Source organism: Lipophrys pholis (genome assembly GCF_963383615.2).
Source record: "Lipophrys pholis genome assembly, chromosome: 15".
NCBI classification, from domain to species: domain Eukaryota; kingdom Metazoa; phylum Chordata; class Actinopteri; order Blenniiformes; family Blenniidae; genus Lipophrys; species Lipophrys pholis.
In genome coordinates this window covers 19,929,807-19,951,099 of record NC_137642.1, presented here as the reverse complement: position 1 = coordinate 19,951,099, position 21,293 = coordinate 19,929,807, and the positions used below count along the sequence as shown (strand labels likewise).

At 43.4% G+C, this 21,293-nt stretch overlaps 2 protein-coding genes across 3 annotated transcripts; one reads left to right on the top strand and one right to left on the bottom strand.

Moving 5' to 3' along the window:
- Positions 1–47: 47 nt before the first annotated feature.
- LOC308120463 (uncharacterized protein) lies at positions 48–13,309 on the bottom strand (the record flags this gene model as incomplete). Its single annotated transcript, XM_080481078.1, has 19 exons — positions 48–211; positions 697–919; positions 1,501–1,661; positions 1,944–2,071; positions 2,870–3,140; positions 3,686–3,887; positions 4,596–4,845; positions 5,071–5,208; positions 5,637–5,750; positions 6,471–6,673; positions 6,955–7,176; positions 7,778–7,953; positions 9,346–9,460; positions 10,125–10,149; positions 11,204–11,350; positions 11,749–11,879; positions 12,160–12,326; positions 12,867–13,074; positions 13,151–13,309. The coding sequence occupies 19 exons, from the start codon at positions 13,307–13,309 to the stop codon at positions 72–74; spliced, it is 3,180 nt and encodes a 1,059-aa protein (XP_080337204.1). The 3' UTR covers positions 48–71.
- Positions 13,310–14,302: 993 nt separating this feature from the next.
- On the top strand, positions 14,303–16,634 carry c1d (C1D nuclear receptor corepressor). 2 transcript variants are annotated; one of them, XM_080481178.1, is made up of 5 exons: positions 14,303–14,357; positions 14,508–14,681; positions 15,329–15,395; positions 15,773–15,828; positions 15,912–16,634. In XM_080481178.1, exons 2-5 carry the CDS (start codon positions 14,544–14,546, stop codon positions 16,116–16,118), a joined length of 468 nt encoding a protein of 155 aa, XP_080337304.1. In that variant the 5' UTR covers positions 14,303–14,357; positions 14,508–14,543; the 3' UTR covers positions 16,119–16,634. The 2 variants fall into 2 exon arrangements, with proteins under 2 accessions (XP_080337304.1, XP_080337303.1); XM_080481177.1 differs by having other exon boundaries at positions 14,311–14,357; positions 14,540–14,681.
- Positions 16,635–21,293: the final 4,659 nt, after the last annotated feature.

Here is a 21,293-nt window from a genome sequence, read left to right as displayed (position 1 = left end):
GTGGATCGGTATGAAGTGAAAACATCAAAACGACAAAGACAGTCTTTGACTGGAGGGGTTTACAAACTTTATCACAGCCAGCATTTGAGCCTAAAAAAGTCCCGCAGCTCCTGATCGTCCTCCTGCCGGTCGTGGATCCCTGCATAGACACTCCTGAGCAGCTTGTTCATGGATTTTCCATCCAGAATGTCGATGTATTTCTCAATGCAACCTGCAAACACAATAAGTAACACATCAAAGCTAAAGCACCAAAGCCATGACATTTCAAGTTGTAAAATTCCTATGAAACATTCCATTGAGTGACATTATGAACTTAACTAACCGAGCTCACCCCGTGGCGAGAATGATATCTGTGATCAGTTTGCATGTATGTCCTTATGTGTGTCATATGTCATGCCGTCTATCTGACCTTGGCATCACTTGAATGTGATACATCGCTATAAATAACGTGACATGGCATGTCACATGGGTCTGGCTGCATGATTTCAATACAACACATTTGTTAAATATAGTTCAGCTCCTACTGAGAAAATAATGATTTACACTAGAATTGGACACTAAATAGAAAATCCAGTGGTTAATTGCTGATGTCTCAGTGTAATCGTGCGGCGTGCGGCGCTAATAATGCTGCATTTTCACTTCTTACGAGACTTATCTCTACATGACGTCGTGCTTGTAACGTTAAACGGGGATTACTTAGGCCCATGACTTTGCCGTGCGCTGTGAGGCTGGGTTCCAGCTGCGGGTGATCGAACTGCTCCTGCTCCATCAGCATGCGGATGATCTCTCCTGTGATGAAGGCGTCATCAAAGCTCTGATCAGCTGCAGGCTTCAGAGGGAATCTGCAGTACACTTCCACCGCGGCCCGAGGGTCGCACGGCTCCAGCAGCTGCACCAGCTCAGTGTACGCATCGTGGACCTGAACAGCCAGTAGATTGATTAATCATCTGATCCGGACTGCAGCAGTGGAATGAACTTTACATCAGACATCTGGCACCTGTAAACCTCTGTATCGGAATGTTTTCTCTACAGCTTTTGCAGGTTATCTCATTATCAGTGGTTTTTTATTTATTTATTATGTTTTAGACATACTCACAATGTGATGTGATGAATTTGACTCAAATCCATGCTTTTGAACATGCACACCCAGCATAGACAAGCCCCCCAACCAGACTCAAGCCGGGTTCATTATCAGTGACGCATCGACTGCTTCAACTTATATCAAAATAAATTATTGTAATAAATAGCTAAGAAAGTAAGACCACCTTTAAGAGAAAAAAAACAAAACAAATGTAACTCAAAACAGTAACAGTGATCATTCCAGTGGAATTAATCACCGCGGCTGGAATCACTCACTCGGGTGGGTGTGAAAACGATGATGTAATCTTGTTTTACGGCCATTGTGAGCTGCACTGGGAGCCGTGAGTGTGTGTGATTGTGTGTGTGTGTGTGCGTGCGTGCGTGCTTGCGTGCGTGCGTGCGTGTGTGTGTGTGTGTGACCTCTGGCGCCATGGCGATGACCTCCCGGTAGAGCGGCCCTGTCCGGTCCAGGGTGTCTGCGGACCGTGAGAGAGCTCGAGCCAGACCCAGCCTTGATACATGAGACCGGCGGTTCACTGGACCCGACTCCTCGCTTCTGACTCCCACATCAGACTGTGACACTAACGCATGGACAAATCAGAATGACTTTCTGCACCAAATCCAAGTAGAAAATGCATCGCCTTGTATTATCCTCTTTGTTTTAGCAATTATGAGGACACAGTTATATTTGGAAGTGACTCCAATGTTCTGTTGCATTTCATTCATTTTCCTGAACTTGAGTATGAATGCCTCCATTTCCATCCTCATGAAACCCATTGACACATCTTCCAGACTGAGACCCAGGAGAAGAGAGGTTTTTCTTGAGTATGATTGCCAGCTTGAATGCCTCCGCCATGCCTTACCCTCTGCTGTCTCAACAGTATCAGAGCAACAGTCCTGTTTAGACTTGTTGACGAGGAGCTGAGGTTTTGCACTGCTGCTGGAAGGCTTAGCTGATCTATCAGTCTTGGCAGCTGCTCCAGGTCTCCCCCTACAGGACAGAGGGTGTAATACAGGCGCAGCAACGTGAATTACAAAATCAGACGCATTCATGGACACGGAGCTCTACAGACACTTTGAGTTTGACAGGCATGTCAAGGTCTGATCATGTGCATACACTCTCGTCTACATTGGCTGGAGTATTAACTGCAAGGCCCACCTACTCACTGGGTCCACCAGTGGCTGTCCCTGAACAAAACGGGCCTGTAATACAACGGATTTGCTTTCATTTCGGAGGCGAATGTTTCCACTGTTGTTGCATCCCTTTATCTATCCTCACTGTATTGAAGGTTTAGCAAGTTTGCATCTCTAAAGTCAGACATAACTCATGAAGAAGAAGTGACTTATGAAAACATGTAACATAGGAGATGTATTCATGTTACAGCAAGCCCCTTCACAACACTCTTAGTTTTCCATTTGGACCCCAGTAAAAAGTAGTTTTCCCCTTACCCTAACATTAACTGTCAAAACTAAGTGTCTTACCTAATTATAAAAAACAAACTTTGACCTCTAAAAACATGCAAAATCTCTTTGAATACAACATTTTGGTCTCCACATGAGTGACTAAATCCACAGTTTGGACAATCATTTTCATGTAACTGAATCACAAACTGATCATTTAATTGTCTGCTGGTGCAGTTTTACCAGGTTTCGTGGGTAGGAAGAGGAGTATACCTATATAGAGATGAATAATATCCTCAGGAAATCATACGTTAATAAATAAATAATGAGTATTAATCATCCACAGACAAACCAACACTTGACTCAGCAGGCTGGCAGCGTGACTCACCTGGCTGCAGGGCCTTTTGCTGGAGGCCGGACAGCCTTCCCTCCCCTGCTGGGGGCCGGGACCCGAGCAGGGGCCCGAGCTGGAGCTGGAGCCGGACCTTTGGGCACAGCGGCAGCCAGCCGTCCTTGACTTGGCCCTCCTCTTCCACGTTTGGCTCCTCTTGTTGCAGCAGTTTTGTCACCAGGCCCCTTCACTCCTGCTGGCTCAGTGACGGACTGCCTGGCAGACTTTTCATTTTCAGCCTCCAGCCGGTCCTGCCACCACTGTTGCGCTGAGTGAACAGGAAAGATTGTAATGTGGCGATGATGATGACTCCCAAAAGGCTACGAGTTGTATGTGAAGTGTTTCCCGACATCCATGGATGTAGAATGAGTCACATGCACAGATGTTTTACTGTCATGTCAGATTAGGTGACTGGTCTTTATAATTCTCTACTCGTCAGCCATAATCCCATGTCACATCGTGACCTTAAAGGTACAGCAATATTGAAATAATGGTATCTTTGTGCATTAGATGGCAGTAGTGAGTCACTGTATTAGAGTTTTGCTCTTGCTATAAGTTAATGTGTTAGAGTGCCAATCACATTTACTGTTTAAAGTAATGGTGTTGGCCTCTGCTGCAGCTTCATCTATTGTTATACTGCAGACGTGTGGAATTAAGTGACATTGCAAGACTGAACAAGCTGTGGCTTGTTGAGCAACTTACTGAATGATTGTGTAAGTTGTTTTCTCACATTCAGTAGTTTCAGGTCACTTCCTGAGGCGTGTTTTTCGCTCTTTTTTTTCTTTTCTACCTGTCAAATGTACCAACACTTACTGCTCAGCTGTTCGGGTGGCTCTCCACTTTGAGACTTGTCCTCCAGCTCAACGCTGGCCTGGAAGCTCAGGCAGGCGTCCGATAGGACTCCCCTCGACCTGCTTGAGTTTGGGTTGTTGTCGTATTGAGCGAGCTGGGCCAGGCCCAGGAGACACAGGGCGTGGCTGCTCCGTGGGGTGGTCACTACTGCGAGCTGGCATGTCTATGTGGAGCGGAAGCAAGAGGAGTAGAAGTGGAAGACAGGGAATGAAATTCTCTTACACCAGGCTTTTATGGATGGGTGTAGATACTTGTGTACAAAAATGAACTTTGGTGAACATAAAAGTACTGAATCAACATCTTTACTTAACAACACATGTGGATGGCTCTTTTTAGGTTATCGTCGGCACATATTGTATATGTATACACATGTGCTCAAGCACCTAGTATAAGTATTATTATTGTAAACATTTTGTTTGTCAGCATGGGCGCACCACATTATTGACATGGATCCTCATTAAACCTGTATCATAGTTTTGAGTCAGAAATTAAATTGTCTTCTGAATGAAGATACAAGCAACACCCTGGCTGGACTTTATACATAACACCATAAATTCCTATAAAAATAAAAGTTCTTTTTGGAAGCACATTCATGTCATAAAACAGAAAAAGGGAAGTATTGGCATTTGATCTTTATTGATGTAACGACTGCCTCCCTCTTAAATTCTGCCACTTCAGTATAAAAAAACAAACAAAGTTGTGAGTGTACTTAAGTATAAAGACTGTGTTAGTGCCACCTCTGCTAAGATATTAGCAGTCTATAGTATAGATGCGCCACACCGGCCCACAGTAGTTTATCACAAAACACTGAGTTGTGTCGTCTTGCCATTTATGTGCATCAAAAGCTGAAACCACAACTATAGCTGTTTACCTTTTCTTGCATGTCCAGCAGTTCCTGACACGGGGTAATAGTGGAGAGACGTATGAGGGCTGTGAGAGCCTGGCATCTCTTTGCCACCAGGAGCTGCCGCTCAGTGCCAGCGCTGGCCTGGTGTTCACCCTGCTGGATCAGCCTCTGCAGCAGGGCAAAGTGAGCATCCAGCAGCACCCACTCCAGCTGCCTGCTCGCCTCACCACGACGCACACACTGACTCACACTCTGGGCAGCCAGCACCGCTACACTGAGGCATTCCAGCACACAGAGAACAGGGGTTTTATGTAGCGCCGAAACACTCAAACTGGCTGGCGCTGTGGAATGTTAAGATTTTTCTTTGGATCACACGTTTTATGATGGATATGAGCAAGACAGCTAATTGGAACTATGAGCCAGCTGAGGGGGGGTGGGGGTGGGGGTTCAACCAGCAAACTTCTGACTTGTATTTTATTATACAGCTCGTGTAGCATACATGTGGTAGACCTGCTCAGCACTCAGGGCCTTCTCAGTCAGCGTGTTCCTCTCCTGCAGCTGGCCCAGAGTGAGAAGACCTCGCAGAAACTGTGCGCTGCGGCTGGACAGAGTGTCCGGTGGGTCCTGACCCACCCAGCTGGAGACCAAACAGCAGCACATAATAATCCAGTCAAGATTAGCACATCCAGATAGAATTAGGCATCTTAAAGGTCCTAAAATTGGAAACACAAACTATGGATGACACAGCAGGTAGTATGACAGCGTGCTTCTGTGGAGTACAACAATCTTTTGCACCATCCTTTCCTCCCTCCTGCAGGCTCAAACAGAACATCCCAGTACATTACTGTTGCTGTCATGCCCTCACACTCTCTCCCTCTCTCACTAAATGCATCCACCTCCACTACGCACACACACACACACACACACACACACACACACACACACACACACACACACACACACACACACACACACACACACACACACACACACACACACACACACACACACACACACACACACACACACACACACACACACACACACACACACACACACACAGACCTCTTGCTGCAGCGCTGGCTGACAAAGTGCTCCAGTCCCTGTTGTAAGAACAGAGCAGCCTCCTTCTCTGTGTCCTGAGTCGCGTTGTGCAGCAGAGCCAGGCCGGTGAAGAATCTGAGAACATGAACAAAACACAGGGCTGCGCCTGAAGACAAACTCAGCCTTGTTTTATACGTCGATGTAGACCCCGCAGATCAGGCTTGAGGTCCCTCTATGCTCCACTTCTGTCACAAGTTCATTACAAATAATACTATAATGTCCTATCGTGCAAAGCTCTTTGAGCATTTAAGATATCAGGCTGCGAGTTTATTCAAAACTGACGTGACAGAAAAGATCAGAAATGCTTCGAATGCATCGGTTTGTGATACTGCACTTAGCTACAGTACCTGAGCCATAGTTTGTACAACACTGTTGCTAAAAAAAAAAAGATAAATCGAGGTATTCTACTATTTCATATTTCATATAATAGGACGACCAGTGCCCTGCAGGTGTTGGAAATTCGCTGATTTGAATTTGTGACAGCACCTGGCTGTCTCCCAGCATATTAGAAGCATGAATTTTTACAAGTCCGTTTCCTCTGCAGTTAATCCCCCAAATCTGCAGCACTTGGGTTCAGCGATCCAGTGAGGACAGAACAGTGTGATGCTAGGAAACAGCTCTCTCTCTCTCTCTCTCTCTCTCTCTCTCTCTCTCTCTCTCTCTCTCTCTCTCTCTCTCTCTCTCTCTCTCACTGAATTTGTCCATATTGTGAGATCCTTATGTGAAAACACTGTTGCCATTATTTCAGCTCCAGATGGAATTTATTTGATGCCAGCAACTCTTGTGTGAGTTCACCTGAGTGCAGGGTGCAGAGGGCGCAGTGCCAGGCCACTCTGAAGGTGCTGCAGGGCTTCCCCGCTCCTCCCCTGCTGCAGCAGCAGCCTGCCGACATGCAGGTTGTACTCCCAGCTGTCTGGACACAGAGACCAGGCGTCCAGGTACTTGAGGAGGGCTCGGTGGATGCAGCTCTCCTCATCCTGCAGGGCTGCACTGCTAACCTGTCGAAAACATTGCAGGGAGTCTAATTCTCTTTGTGATTTACTTGGTGAGTGATGACTGAAGCAAGAGGGCTAAATACTATTGACAGAGAACAAAGACATGCTTTCATCACCAACAGACACATTCATGCGGAGACAGTGATGGGACAGGTGCAGCTACTCAGAAATGATACTTTTAGCTTTTTTTTTCCTACTAACTCGGCCCTGCTTTTGTCCAACTAGAGGCAGCAAATGAACCTCTTTCACTCAGCTGTATTAAAAGTGACACGTGGCACAGTTACCTTGCCAGTTTTCTTGGAGAGCCAGATGTAGAGTGTCTGCGCGTAGTCGGCCTTGGTGGACTGTCCCTGCTCTTTGAGGAGCTGGTACTCTTTATCCAAGGCCTGCAGCTGCTTCTCCACTGTGGGCGTGCCAAGGAAACCGTGGAGCTTACATACGGCCAGGATGTCCTCCTGATGCGCTGCTGATTTGGCATCGCTTAACTCACTTCTGTCTCTGTTCGCCTGCAGATGAAGGAGGAAAGATTTGAAATAGATCTCTCTAATATCTCAGCACTATTTTCCACCTGAAATGTCGTCCATTATCGGTGTTGGGTTGTGATGAATGTTAAGATGAGGGCGACAAGGTAAATTCACAATGCAACATCAATTCATGATGTTTGAATTGTGTTTGATCTTCCATATGTGTTCTAGCGGGATGAATTACAAACACATTAACCCCTGAACACCTATTGTCACGAATTCACCTCAAACCGCTTCTGATCCTAATGCAGCCGAGGTGATAATGGTATCCTACTAATGCTGGTTTGAAGCACACTCTGCACTTAACAAGGATTAGTAGAAGCACTTTGTAATCATTTAGGAGTCAGTGTTGCTCATTTGCATCATACTAAATGTATATACACGTAATCTAAGTGCTCGGTGTGCTTTCTTCAAATTAACTTGATTTAATTTAGCATCAACTTAAAAGCAAAAACACAGTTTGAGTTTTTACATAATTTCCAATGAATTCAGGAGGTAAGGGGTTAAAAACATGCTGTGACCTGCATCTTGTCAGAGAAATGATCTACATACAATCTCACAACACAAAGAGGCCATCTCTCACCTTCCCATCAAGGCCGTACATCTCCGCAGCGTAGCGCTGCTCCTCCAGCACGACACCCAGCAGGAAGTGGAGCCTGGCTTCTTTGGAGCTCAGGCTGATGGCTGACGCATAGTAGACAGCAGCCTGCTCCAGGCTGTGCAGAGGAGACCGCTCATCTTCACACTTCAACAGGTCCCCTGTGGGGAAAAGTGAATTAAAAAAAACACAAGCACAGTGTTAGTTGGTGTGCACAAAGTAGATAACAGTAAAAGAACATTTTCATGTATTTATATACTGCTGCAGGAGTCCCTAGATAAATAACAGGATTCTAATTTCAGAATGGATGGATGGGATGGAGGGATTGAGGGATGGATGGATGGATGGATGGAGAAGTATGTTGTAACTGCATTTAGAGCGACAAAATACAAAAAGCTGTTTGAATTTGATTCCGTGTTTTGCACACAAAGTCTCACTTTTGAGATTAAAATAATCTTATTTTCATCCTAAAGATACTGTGCAGTGTCGTGCGTAACCAGAAATAAGAAGGTCGCCCACTTGGCTGCCTGCTTGTTCACTCTTCGACGATTGAATGCATCTTTGGCATGAAATATTCAGAGGGAGTAACTTCCCTGAGCAGGAGCGTTCTTTATCTGTTAGACTACACGGATGTCACAGCGTTGAAATTTTAATATTTCAGGGAATATCAAAAATCCTGCCCAGCAAAGACATTCAGCAGCTGCTGCTATAATAGAATTGTTTTACCTGGCACAAACTACAATAAAGACGTGTATCAACATGTTCTAATGGCCGTGAACATAAACATGATGTGATACAAAATGATCTTTGTGTTCTGCTGCATTGAAAGACACACACACACACACACACACACACACACACACACACACACACACACACACACACACACACACACACACACACACACACACACACACACACACACACACACACACACACACACACACACACACACACACACACACACACACTGGTGTCACTCCTCCCCTCAGTTCCAGTGACTCTCATCCAGTCATCTGGGATCAGTCTCAAATGTCACTTCTCAGAGTCATCAAACAATTAGCACGGCGCAAGTAGCTGAGAAAATACGAGCAGTAACTTGAGTGCCTGGCACGTCAGTGGGAAGAGGAAGTTTCAGAGGCAACCAGTAACTAGCCCATTCTCATGTATTTTTTAAAAAGCTGGGGTTGAGCTGCTCTGCCAGAACGAGGCTGGGAAAATGTCCTCTAGCCAAAAGTGCATTTAAATACTCAACCGACTGTCGTGTTAATCATCGATGGGAAATCCAGAAACCTTCTATTAATTTAGACAGATTAGTCAACACTAATTATAAGTACCAAGTGCAGATTTTTATATATGTATTTAAAATTGCTATACTCTGTATCATGGATTTGTTAATCATCGTCCAAAGAAAGTAGTATGAAGAAGTGTAAAATGATGGTGGAAATACAGCGTGAATCAAAAGTCGTGAGTAGATTTTAATCGATAACTTGGAGTCTCTTTGATTTGCGATCACTCTGGTAAAAAAAAAAAAAAAAAAAGGTGCCACATGCCTGGTTTGGGCAGGTTCTGTCTGTAGAGCTTCACTTGCTCCTGGGCCAACAAACAAAGTTTCTCCACACTGTCCACTCCCGCTGGCATTTGTAGTTTTTTCTCCCAGTTACGCAGCTGGAGTAGACATAGAAAACAGGTGAAAGAGTTTTTAAATAGAGAATAAAGAGCTGTTTGCAGAGAGAGATCTTTAAAGTCTTCGAAACTGTTGATGGTATAAGTAGCAATGAACTTCAACTAATATTGTAAAGCTTTGCACGATTATGTCGTCAGATAATTACCTCAAAAATGTGTTCCTTCTCGAGCTCCAAACATTTCTTCTTATACCAATCTGTCTCCGTTACATCCTAAAGAAGGTGTACATTCATCAGACAAAAACATTCTGAGTCCACATACAGTATAGGGATATATAAAAAAGTACAAGCAACCATAAACCCCTGATATATTATAACATTGTGTGGGTCCAACGTTTGTTTCATGAAGACATTTACTCCATTAGACCTCTGTGTTCTGTGATATTAAGCACCAGGATGTTAGCTGCAGATACTTCAAGCTGTATGATTTCCAAGGTGAGGGCTCCGTGATCAGCGTTAGTCATAATGTTATGGCTGATCTGTGAATACTTCTGTGACTGTAATACAAGCTACTTTAAGTACAGGGGTTAAACCAGTGCTTATTTACTGTGAAAGGAGCAGTGACTTTTAAATAAAGGATGAGTGGAGTCAAAGTCAATACCAATGATTCCTGCATTGCAGAGTGCTACTTAATCTTTCATACTGACCTTTGCATCCAGTTCCCCCGAGGGCCTGTGCGGACAGTCCAGAGAGTGTGACCCCAGCTCGGACAGTTTCAGCACACTGTCACATCCTTCGTTGATAGAAAAAAAAAAAAAAGGTATCAAAGGCCCGAACGTACCACACACAGAAGATGAATACCATTATAGCGCTTTCTCTGAAAAATCCTTTTGAAATGATAGAAATGTGTGTGTTTGGTTTGATTGTTTGAACTGAAACTTTCTATTTTATTCTTCTTCCAACATAATCCTAATTCTGGATCCTTTTTCTTCAAACACTTTCTGTATGCGCTTTTATGGAGCCAATGTCCAGCATGCTCTCTCTCACTGAATCCTTGAACCTCCTCAACTGGCCTCCTCTCCTCTTGCCTGGCAGATCCATCATCTCTCCGACATCTCAACATCATCTCTCTAACATTATCTCTCAATCCTATCAAACCTCCCAGTGAAAACCTCAGCATCCTCGGCTCTTCCACCTCCGGTTCAGGCTGCAAGGCCGTCCAGAAAATAAACATTTGTGATAATAAATAGAGTAATAGAAAACCTGATGGCATTGAAATCCAAACACGACATCCAGCCTGCAGCCAATGGCAGCGAGTTACACGAGGTTTTAGTTAAGTAATAAGATCCCCCTCATTACAGCAACATAATCTTTGTCTACAGTGCCATCATGTTACATGATAGTATAGGTTGTGTGACTGTGGAGAGGTGAGGCAGAGTTCACCCTGCATATTAACAATTTAGTTGCACAAGGATTTCTCATAGTACGAGCTGCTGTGGAAGGCAGAAATAATTCAATAATTCTTTCGCCGGCTTCTCTTTTCTGCGTCCACTGATGTGACATTCTCGGTCTGGAAAGGTGAGCAGGCCACTATCGCCCTCTTCTCCGTGCTACTTGCTTTTTGCTTGACTGTGGGCCGAAATAATAGCAGGTCAATTACACTGCCCGCTGACCTTCAATTCAACAAATAGCAACTTTGCCTCCCCAGCGGCTCTGTTCAGACGTGTTTCTTTCTTCCTCTGAGGCGCAGAGACTCGGCGTTTCACCTCGATAAAAGAAGACACACTTGACCAGTGAACCCGACATCCTCTTGTCAAGGTCCAGTTCAACGACCTTCCAGCCGTCTCCCAGAGGACGGTCGCTGAGTGGGTCCACGTTTGATCTCCGTGCCAGCGTCTCAATATAAGGCCTCGAGAATATGTTCTTTGGGTCACTACAAATAAGGAGGAAATTACATTTTATCCACACAGCAACTGTTGAACCGCTATAAAAACGAGCAGACTGAGTATATATATATATATCAGATCCCAGAGTAATGGGTGCTCATCATCTTTTTTAAATGCTAAAGTGACAAAAGAATGTAAAATAATGTAAGAACAGAAGGACAGTGGACATGGCAGTGCAACATTGCATACATACGTGGAAAACTGGGTTGCGAAATGATCCTACATGGGGTTTGGAATTCAATGAATTGGTGTTGGAGTTCATGAAAGTGGTTCATACTGTATGTTCCTGGCGTCAAGGTTCTTTCACTTAATCTTTCGTCAAGCATCACCCTATTTCTTCCTGATCAGCGCCTCGTTTTACGCTGTTTGCTGCAGAGCGTCTCACCTGAAGTTGATTGACAGGGGCCTATAAAAAACACTCAGGGAAACGGGACATTCATACTCCAGCTGCGGCTTCACATCGCTGAAGGTCACAGCCACGGGAAGCAACTCTCGAGTCACCAACACTGTGTACACCTGGCCGGGTTAAAGAGACACCAGGTAAGATAAAGGCAATCTGTGGAGCAGCACAAACGGGCTCTGTGAAACGGGAAACAAACAAACTGCATTCCTGAAAACGAAAGCATGTGAGACTTTAAGCTGTGGGATTTAAGTGAGCTCTTTAAAGGGGAAATGAAAGTCTCTTTTGGCATATTTGACTATATTTCACACATACTTGAACACACATGCAACTTCGAGTCACATGAAAAACCGCAGCTCTTATTATGCACAGTCATCTATTCGTGTCCGCCCATACCTGGGAAACAGTGCCATCTGCTGAGCGCACTGACACTTCAACCACAGTGTCTCCAAAATTCAATGGGACCGCTTGAGAGCCGCTCAATCCATCTACTGCGGCTTTAATGTTTCTGTCTGGCACCTTGGGAAGCAGAGTCACGTTGTTGCAGTGAAATGGAACAACACCTGGGAAATGAAAGGTCACAGTGGGGGCATGAGCAATATTAAACACTGATGCGATCTCCTTTTGGAAGTGCTGGGGTTGATGAAACACATCAGAGCACCTCAATATTATCAGGCACAGATCACAACCTGGAAATTCACAGTTTGAACTGCTGCCATCAGGAAAATGCTACAGGGCAATAAAAAACAACAACAAAGAGACTAGACAGTATTTACCCCACCGCAGTCACTTTATTTAACAAAAGAAAACACAACTAATGTGCAATATATTGTATAAGGGACCAGTGCAATGGAATGTACTCTTGTGTGTGTATGAGTGACGAGCATCTGTTTGCTTTTATCCCTCTATTCTGATATGGAGCCAGAGCTGATTTTCCTCCAGGCCATTATGGGCACTGTTAATGGATGATGGATGGATGGATGGATGGATGGATGGATGGATGGATGGATGGATGGATGGATATTTAATTTGTTTTGCTCAATTTGGGAAAAAAATTGCTGTCATGTGATTTACAAGCAGTAAAGTAAATAGTGTCTACTCACTGTTGTATTCAAAGACCCTGGAAGAAAACTCAGGCTGAAGTGACATGTCTCCTTCCAAACTCAGACCGCTGAGCTCTGCGATCCTCGCCGACAGTTTGTTGATTTCCAGACTGTATTTTTTCAGGGTGCCATCCTCAGCTACCACCTCGATCTCTACCCTGTTCAGCCCATCCTGCACTTTAACGGTGCAGGAACCGCCACCGGGGAGCTGAAACATTAAACACTGGGGTCAACTGTAGAAGAAAGTTGCATGGGGCGTTCAGCTTGCACGGTGTCTCTCTCACGATGCTGTACGAAGCTCCACGGTCACTGGGGATTGGGTCCAGAGTCAACGTGTCGACGCTGCTCTCCACTGTCACCTTGTATTCAGTGATTTCTGGCCTGAACTCCGGCCGCAGCTCCCCGGCGGACACACCGAGCGTCTCCAAATCACAGTTATCCATCAGGCAGAGTCTCTGTGTTGTGAGCGTAGAGATACCGTGTCTCACATCCAGACCAGAAACATCAGAGAAGCAATGCGGCTTCACTTACAGCGGCTCGGTTGCCAGGGCAACGGTCAGGATCGCTCGCACTTCACTTCCGTATTCAGTTACCAGGATATCTAGTGTAGGCCACAAGTTGAAATAAGTACACATAGGTATGTGTAAGTACACATTGACGTGTGAAAGTAGACATAAATGTGTATACATACACAATCAGACTAAATACAAGTTTCTGGTCAAACACAAAAGGTATGTAATAGAAAATAGCAAGAGGTGTGTGTTTTACATATCTTATGTTGGTGAAACATACAGAACCCCCCAACTGATATAATGTATGTTCTTATTCTATATAACTATACAGACATTTCTACAATGTTTTCCCTTTATTTTTGCTACTTTACAATAACACAACACTCTACAGTTTAATTTCAGCTTAAAGCACCGATATGTAAAAGAAGAAAAGTGAGTGTTTCTTGTACATCAGTATTCAGTAAAGACGAAGGACATTACATTAAAACAACAATAAACAGCATGGGTTTCAGAGTTTTTATTTTATTTGGATTTGCTTTACTTTTCTACCTAATTAAATTTTCCAGTTAAATTCATAATAAAGAGAGGCTAATTTGTATCTTCATTTAAATCTAATTAAGATTTTAATATAACTTGAATAATATAATGAAGAAGAATAAGAAGAGATTTTCTATTTGCTATCAAACATCTATCTTTGCTCTCACATTTTTTTTTTTCAATAATACAATAATTGGGTTGATTCTCTAAATGTCTTTTTTTTTTTACTCACTCAAGTATTGTTATATTTTGCCTTTGCTGATATGGGTAGTATCTAAAAAAAAAAGGCATAAAAACTAAATTTCTTTAATCAACAAAGTGTACTACTCTTTATAGTTTAGCGATTCCTCCAAACGGCAGGGGGCGCTCCAGAAGCGGAACAGGCTTCTGTTGTTTCTCAACGTCACATCCGATCGGCAAACGCGTGCGGCGCACTGAAGAGGTAAATTCGCGATAAATGTAGTATTTAATAGCCTCGCGCACATCAAAACAGCGGGAGCTTCGCAGTTAAATTACTGTAGATGTTGTTTCTCGTGATTTATAGAGATCATTTCATCCCAGCGAGTGTGTTTTTGGTGTTTTTATCCTCCAGTTCGTCTCATGGCTTGTTGTGAAATTTGACAGGAAAATGGAGACGGGAAGCATCACCGAGGATTATCCCCACGAGATAGACGAACAGCTCACAGGCTTCGACTCGTCGGTCAACTCCATGAAGACCATGATAGAGAAGCTGATCTCGATGCCCAGAAACGAGCCGCTGCAGAAGGTACAGAGCAGAAGGTTTCAGCTCCCGCGTTACTCTCGTTACTCTGTTCTGCATCGTTCTCTTCTGTGACTATTTTAGAATGTTTACATAAAAAACTTCGCCTCACTTCGCTTTTAGGTGCTCTTCTTTCATGTGATCTAGTTCTGCCTTTTAATAAAGCGTTTGTTTTACATGCACACATCGATTTTAATGCTTTAAGTCTTCATCAATTATTATTTTTTAAGGTTGTTTAGCAGGCGTGGATTATATAATTGATTTTATTATTCTGTCGCATACAACCAGCTCCTGTTTAGTATGTGCATGTGTGCAATATCGTGAAATTTAAACAACTCTCGAAATGTAACTAGATGTATTCATGTGACACTCGTGTTGACAAATAACATATTTTTTGAACATTTCAACCTGAATGCACCTTCATCTTAAAATACAAAAGTAATACAATTTAAAAAATAAATAAATTGTGATTAATATTTCATGGCCATCCTTAACATCCTTAATATTTTTTGGGGGGGGTAACCAAAAGACACTTTTTCTTGTTTTGAGTCATATTTCATATTCATATTTGTTGCTTTGGAAAGAATAAACCACCATTTCTACACACCAAGAAAAGATGTTTTCTACAAGTTGAAACTTTGTTTTATTGCCAGCTGGACCCTTTGGATCAAGCCAAACTGGATCTGATGTCTGCCTACACCCTAAACTCATTATTCTGGAGTAAGTGCCTTTTTTGTTTGTTTGGAATAAGTATGATTATGATGCTAATTTCCAAGAATTAATCTAAAAAAGATTGTTAATTTATTCTGAATTTCAAGTTTTCATGCTATTTCCTTGGTCAGAAAATCGACCAAAAAGTGAGAAGTATAACTCTGGTTCTGCTCATATGTCAATTTCCATTTCGTGGAGTTTGTGTCCCCTTCCTGAGGACTTTTACATTTATAATCAGACAGACTCAAGCTTAGCAAACACGTTATTTTAGATAGTCCTTGTATTTTGAATTGTGCAGCACCATGTTTGTTGTTGGGCGTCTTGACAACATTTTTTATTTTTTCTTCCCCCCATTCATTTAATTCCTACTGTTTTCTTGTTTATAGTGTACTTGGTCACACAAGGAGTGAATCCCAGAGAACATGGAATCAAACAGGAACTGGTATGTATCATAATTGTCTCACTCACTCTAACTTTAACTTCATCTTCTCACTCCTGTTTATTCACTTGTTTTTTTCCACCCAGGAGCGAATAAGGACATATATGAACAGAGTCAAGGAGATCACAGACAAGAAGAAAGCGGCTCGCCTGGATAGAGGCGCAGCTTCCCGCTTCGTCAGGAATGCCCTTTACGATCCCGAGGACAAGGATTCCAGAAAACCAAAGGTATCCAAGAAAAAGACAGACGAGAAGTCGGACCCTCCGCAGTCGAAGCGTACAAAGACGAACTGAAACGAAGGAGCTTTAAAGACTTCCGTTCAGTTTGGACCGCTCGCAAGAGCAAGGAACGGTGACATTAGTAATGTGGACTTCATGCAGAGTCAGAAGTTAGTGCTGCTGCGCGACGGCTCATCGCTCAGAGCAAAACAAGCCGGCAGAACATCCAGAGCGTCTCTAATGAGCCGCTCCAGGTTTGGGTCGGAGCTTCTCTCCGGATCGGTCCTCTGCTGAAACGATTCTGCTTTCTGGAGATTGACTTTTAACATGGATCTGCTTTAAGGCATTTGTTCATTTGACACAATAAAATGGCTCAAAATTAAGATCCAAGTAGGACAAAGTAAGAGTCTTAAGTTTCTCCCGTTTCTTTTTCTACATTTCACAGTCGGGGAAACTCTGAAGGTTTAAGATGCTGTTGTCAGGCTGACGGGCTCCTGCTGAATACAACCATGTGGTTTTTAGTTTTTATAAATCAATGCTTGTACTTTTCCTTCCATATTTTTTTAGTTTTCAAATAAAGTTTCCCAATTTAAAAGAAATATAATAATCAAGCATTTCCTTCATACGGTATTCCCACTTTGTCAGCGTTAAGGCGACAGGCCGCCTCCTGGTGGTCCCAGATGGTGGTGGACACTTGGCATCCTGGACGGGTGGAGCTTCACCGACACCTGGCGTATGTTTTTAGACATTTGGAGAATATTTAATTTCAAGTCCACCCAAACTCAAACTGTGGTTATTTTGTAATTAATGACGACGTGGTCGGGATATGATCTTAATCACTATTTCTTTTTTTTTTTTTGTGATGTATACATGAGGTTTAAGTTTTCTAAGGTGTTTTGAGATGCTTTCTGTCTTGCCTGGGGCTAAGAAAATATCTGGATACCTCCTTGTGGGGTAAAAGAGTTTTTCTTGGAACATCTTCGATGATTCTCAATAGGTCAGTTTGCACTCGTCCACCCGCCTTTTGTCCCCGTCCTAAGTAAGTCCACCAGGGCCAGAGACGCTCCCAAGACCAAACAAGTGATTTTAAAGTCTCTCCAGAGGGTCCTTCCTCTGGGACGTGCTGGGTGGACGTGGACCTTTTACCCGTCTCAATGTGGAGGATGAGCGGCTGGACGTTGAGCCTCTCCCGGATGGCTGAACGAGTCAAGCGCATCAAGACGAGCGAGAAAAAAACCTCACGATTCTCTTTCATCAGTGGGATTCTGAATCGTAGCCGTATGTCCAAACAGCAGGGACTAATGAACTCCCACTGTTCTCTGAATCGTGAAAAACAAAGACGAGCTTTTAAAGGCGACTGTCCTCGTATTAATTATTCATGGTAACGGGTTAAATCTGGCCTTTCTGTGGGTCAGGATCCGCAACCTTTTGATTACGAAGTCGCCTCTGTAACCATCCGGCGCCGCGCTGCAGCTCCATGCCTGCACGGTATGAGCACCGGCTGTAATGAGACTTCCTCTCATAAAAACCAATGTCACATTTGATAAAGACGCCCACACGGCTTCCCTTTTTGTGATTCCCTCTGCACCGCCGAGATCTTAATCTTAATGCACCCCGCAAGTCGCTGCGTCCCTCTAATCAAGCCCAGGAAACGGTGGAGCGGTGAGTTAGAGTCTCAGGAATGTATCTTTTCATTCTTTTCATCATCTTTCCCTTTTTCTCATCCTCCCTGCAGCCGAGTCCAAAAATGACATTTGTTTAGCCAAACCCTCCTACTCCATCTTTTGACTTTTTCCACCGAGTTGTTGTTTCAAGCTCCGTTCAAAGACATGTGTCAAACTTTGCCTGATGAACAACCCCGTCTGCATATTGGAAAAATATGGATTTTTCCACCCCCCCCCCCCCCCCCCCCATCATCCCCCGTAACTTTCGCCTTCCTCTGCCCTCATCCACACATGTGCTCGGTATAAAGGAGTTAGGTCACCGCGCGAGCAAATTTGAACAAACAAACTTCTCATGCTGAACTTGTGCGCCTTAACAAGCTCCAAACGCTGGGTTTGTCCCGCGGTTGTTTATTTATGCTGTTTGTGAGCAGCTTGTGGCGAGGAAGTTTATATTACGCCGGGCGAAAGGCATCAGACCAAATGACGTCCTCGGGCGGGATGGAGGAGGACGCAGCCCTTCCCTCGCAGACTCCCGGAGCTCCCAAATGGATGAAGCTGTTATTATGAGTGCTGTTCTTCATCCTTGTAGCAGTTTGCGTTGGATTCTGTCGACCGTCTTTGGTTTTGTTTCGCCCCGCCGACTGACGTTGGTGCACCGTGCTTGTATCCACATGTCCATCTGTTCTGTCATCTGATACTCCTGTTCATGGATCCAGTCACTTATTTTTCGCCCCTTGCTCCCATGGCCGGCCCATTCCTCGCATCCCTTTCACGTTGTCATGATGGTTTCAGCTGACATGTCCAAACCCGCTGACTCAACAGTATTTTCACTGTTGCTCGTTTTGACTCGCCTGCTTTGGCCGTCGCTTGTTGTACAACATTTTTCTTTTGGGGGCCCTTGAATTCCGATTTCTGCATTAAGTGACGAGCGTCACCTGAATAGTAATGCAAGGAAGTCTTGAGGGGTTTCTGTCACGATGTGCTCCGTAAATCTCCGGGATCTTCCCAGGATGTCTTCAGCAGTCTCATGCGGGATCGTTTTGATCGTCAGTGAAGTCATTATGCAAAAGGTCGAGTTCAGCAAACTTCTCGCTTCATCCACTCTCTTCTCTCGCTGGCAGCTGTTAGAATATGTTAGACTATGTTTGTCTATATTTGCGATTTAGGATCCGATTGTTTCACATTTTATGGCCAATTAATGTGGAAAATGAAGAATGTGACAGGGTCGACATGTTTCTTCATGGCAGGGTAAATACAGTTTTATTGACCGATTACTATTTGCTTAGAAAAGTAATCTGAACTAACTCAACAGGGATGATTAATTCAAGTGCTGGTATGTCGTGATCATTGAACCTGTCGCACTACTAGCATTTTGTAATTATGTGTCTTCATTGAATTTGTTATAGTTAAAACGTGTTTTGGTAAGATAAACATAGTTTTAACTGTACTAATTCCTCTTATAATATGTCCCTTAATAAAGACACAATAGATATGCAGATTTAAATTTTTTTTTTTTAAGTGAAGCTCAAAAGATAATCCTTTTTATGCAATTTAGGCGAAATAACCCGATGTAAAAAAAAAAAAAAAAAAATTTTTTCCTTTTTTTAAATCCCTTTTCACATTAAATGACGAGAAAATCATTTTCATAGTTGTCAACACGGTGCCGGTTGTATTTTATTACACAGCGAGACTGAAAGCTCTTAAAGTTTCCTTTCACTGAATGTGTGGACGTGGATGAAGGAGCGAAGTTGCAGTGTTATGCCGTCCGACACTTTGGGAATTCCATCCAGTCATTTGTGCCACTTCCTATTCACCTTGGCCTCGCTGACAAACGCTGATTAGTCACGATAGCGATGTTTTCATTTCAGTTCGCTCCCTCCTCACAGCGCTGACACAAATGACTTCTTCCAGGAGTCAGCAGGTGAAAGCCAAGTTGGAATCTGCGCAGTGGAAGGGGTTAAATTCTTTTCCTCCTCGTCTCTCTTTTTAAAAAAAAAACATGTTTTTTTTTTCTTATTCTTCCACTTCTTGCTGTTAGTGTATTACTTATTTGTAAGCTTAAAAACTGCTGACTTCTTTATAACAAGTTCAATTCCCCAACTTCCCCTGTCCACATGTCCAAGTGTCCTTGAGCAAGACACTGACCCCCAAACTGCTCCCTGTGGATGGATTGAGCCCCTTGCATGGCAGCCGCCTCAATTGGTGTGTGTGTGTGTGTGTGTGTGTGTGTGTGTGTGTGTGTGTGTGTGTGTGTGTGTGTGTGTGTGTGTGTGTGTGTGTGTGTGTGTGTGTGTGTGTGTGTGTGTGTGTGTGTGTGTGTGTGTGTGTGTGTGTGTGTGTGTGTGTGTGTGTGTGTGTGTGTGTGTGCTCAACCTATATAAGTGAAATTCATTTATCATAAAGAAAAGCAAAATACAAAAGAAATACTTGAAGCATTTATTATTCTGCTAATATGTGTAAACTCTCTCTTCGTTTACAACTCGGGAATTTGACTAGATCAGAATCAGAAAATTTAGATTTACATCAGAAAACTAGATTTCATTGGCAGGTGCCCTGAAAGCGTAACATGTCAACAGTACGGGGAATTTATTTGGGAGTGAGGTGAAAAACACAAAACCAAAGTAATCAGAAAGTGCAAGAGTTCGGGGAGAGGTCGTTATCTAATTAGATAATACGTTTTTATATGTGCGCACAAAAAGTAATCTGATGTTGGTAACGTCGAATTTCGTACAGCAAATAGACCAAATAAAATTGTAAGAAGTTCATAAAACGTATAGAAAAGATCGAATAAGGTCAACGTAACTAAACTTTGGAGAAACGTCACTATACTGAATATTGAGTAGTTTGATGAATGTTTGTCGAGGAAATTCTTTTTTTTTTTTTTTAACGGAATAGGAGTTAAAACATCGACTAAGTCCGACTGAGGCGGAAACACGACCGTCGTGTTTTTACAGGTTAATGAGCCGAAAGGGTTTAGAATCCATCATCTAAATCAAATCATGATCTTTTGGCCCGTGTTAGAAGATTTTGAAGAACAGAACAATCCTCTCTCTCACCTGGAAATGTTTAGTTTTTGTTTAATTCTTCTACGACGTGTCACTGACTTATCATTCTCAGTGTAAATCCAAGATGAAAACTGTTGTGTTGCTGAATGAATCGGGCACTTCAGCAAGTCTGTTATTCCCATTTGTTCAGCTGAACTTTGTAAATCTTTGGACTAAAGGGGAGGAGCCGTACCTGGAGATTTTCAGGAAAAAAAAAAACCCCACAATAAAAGCTTTAATGTACCTTTCTTTACTGCATTCTACTTCTTCTTCCTCTCTCTTTCCCCCCCACCGCCGTACGTCCCAGTGGGGTTTTGGCCACATGAGAACGTGACGCCATGCTGAAAACATCCACCAAGCGGGGCCTTGAACCCTCCTCACTAAACACATCACATCATCATCGCACTTCATTGAGTTTCCATCCTTTACGTTGCCCTACGTTCTCGATCTACACACGCACGCAAAATCTACAAAGAAATACCTCATGGTGAGTAAGTCACGTTTGGTCTGACAGCTTTCAACAAACTATTTAACCCCCTCCC

Excerpts from the sequence above, each read along its gene's own strand:
- c1d (XM_080481178.1), top strand. The coding sequence starts at position 14,544 with ATGGAGACGGGAAGCATCACCGAGGATTATCCCCACGAGATAGACGAA. Across the intron at positions 14,682-15,328 it reads GAAACGAGCCGCTGCAGAAG|CTGGACCCTTTGGATCAAGC; the intron begins GTACAGAGCAGA and ends TTTTATTGCCAG. Across the intron at positions 15,829-15,911 it reads ATGGAATCAAACAGGAACTG|GAGCGAATAAGGACATATAT; the intron begins GTATGTATCATA and ends TTTTCCACCCAG.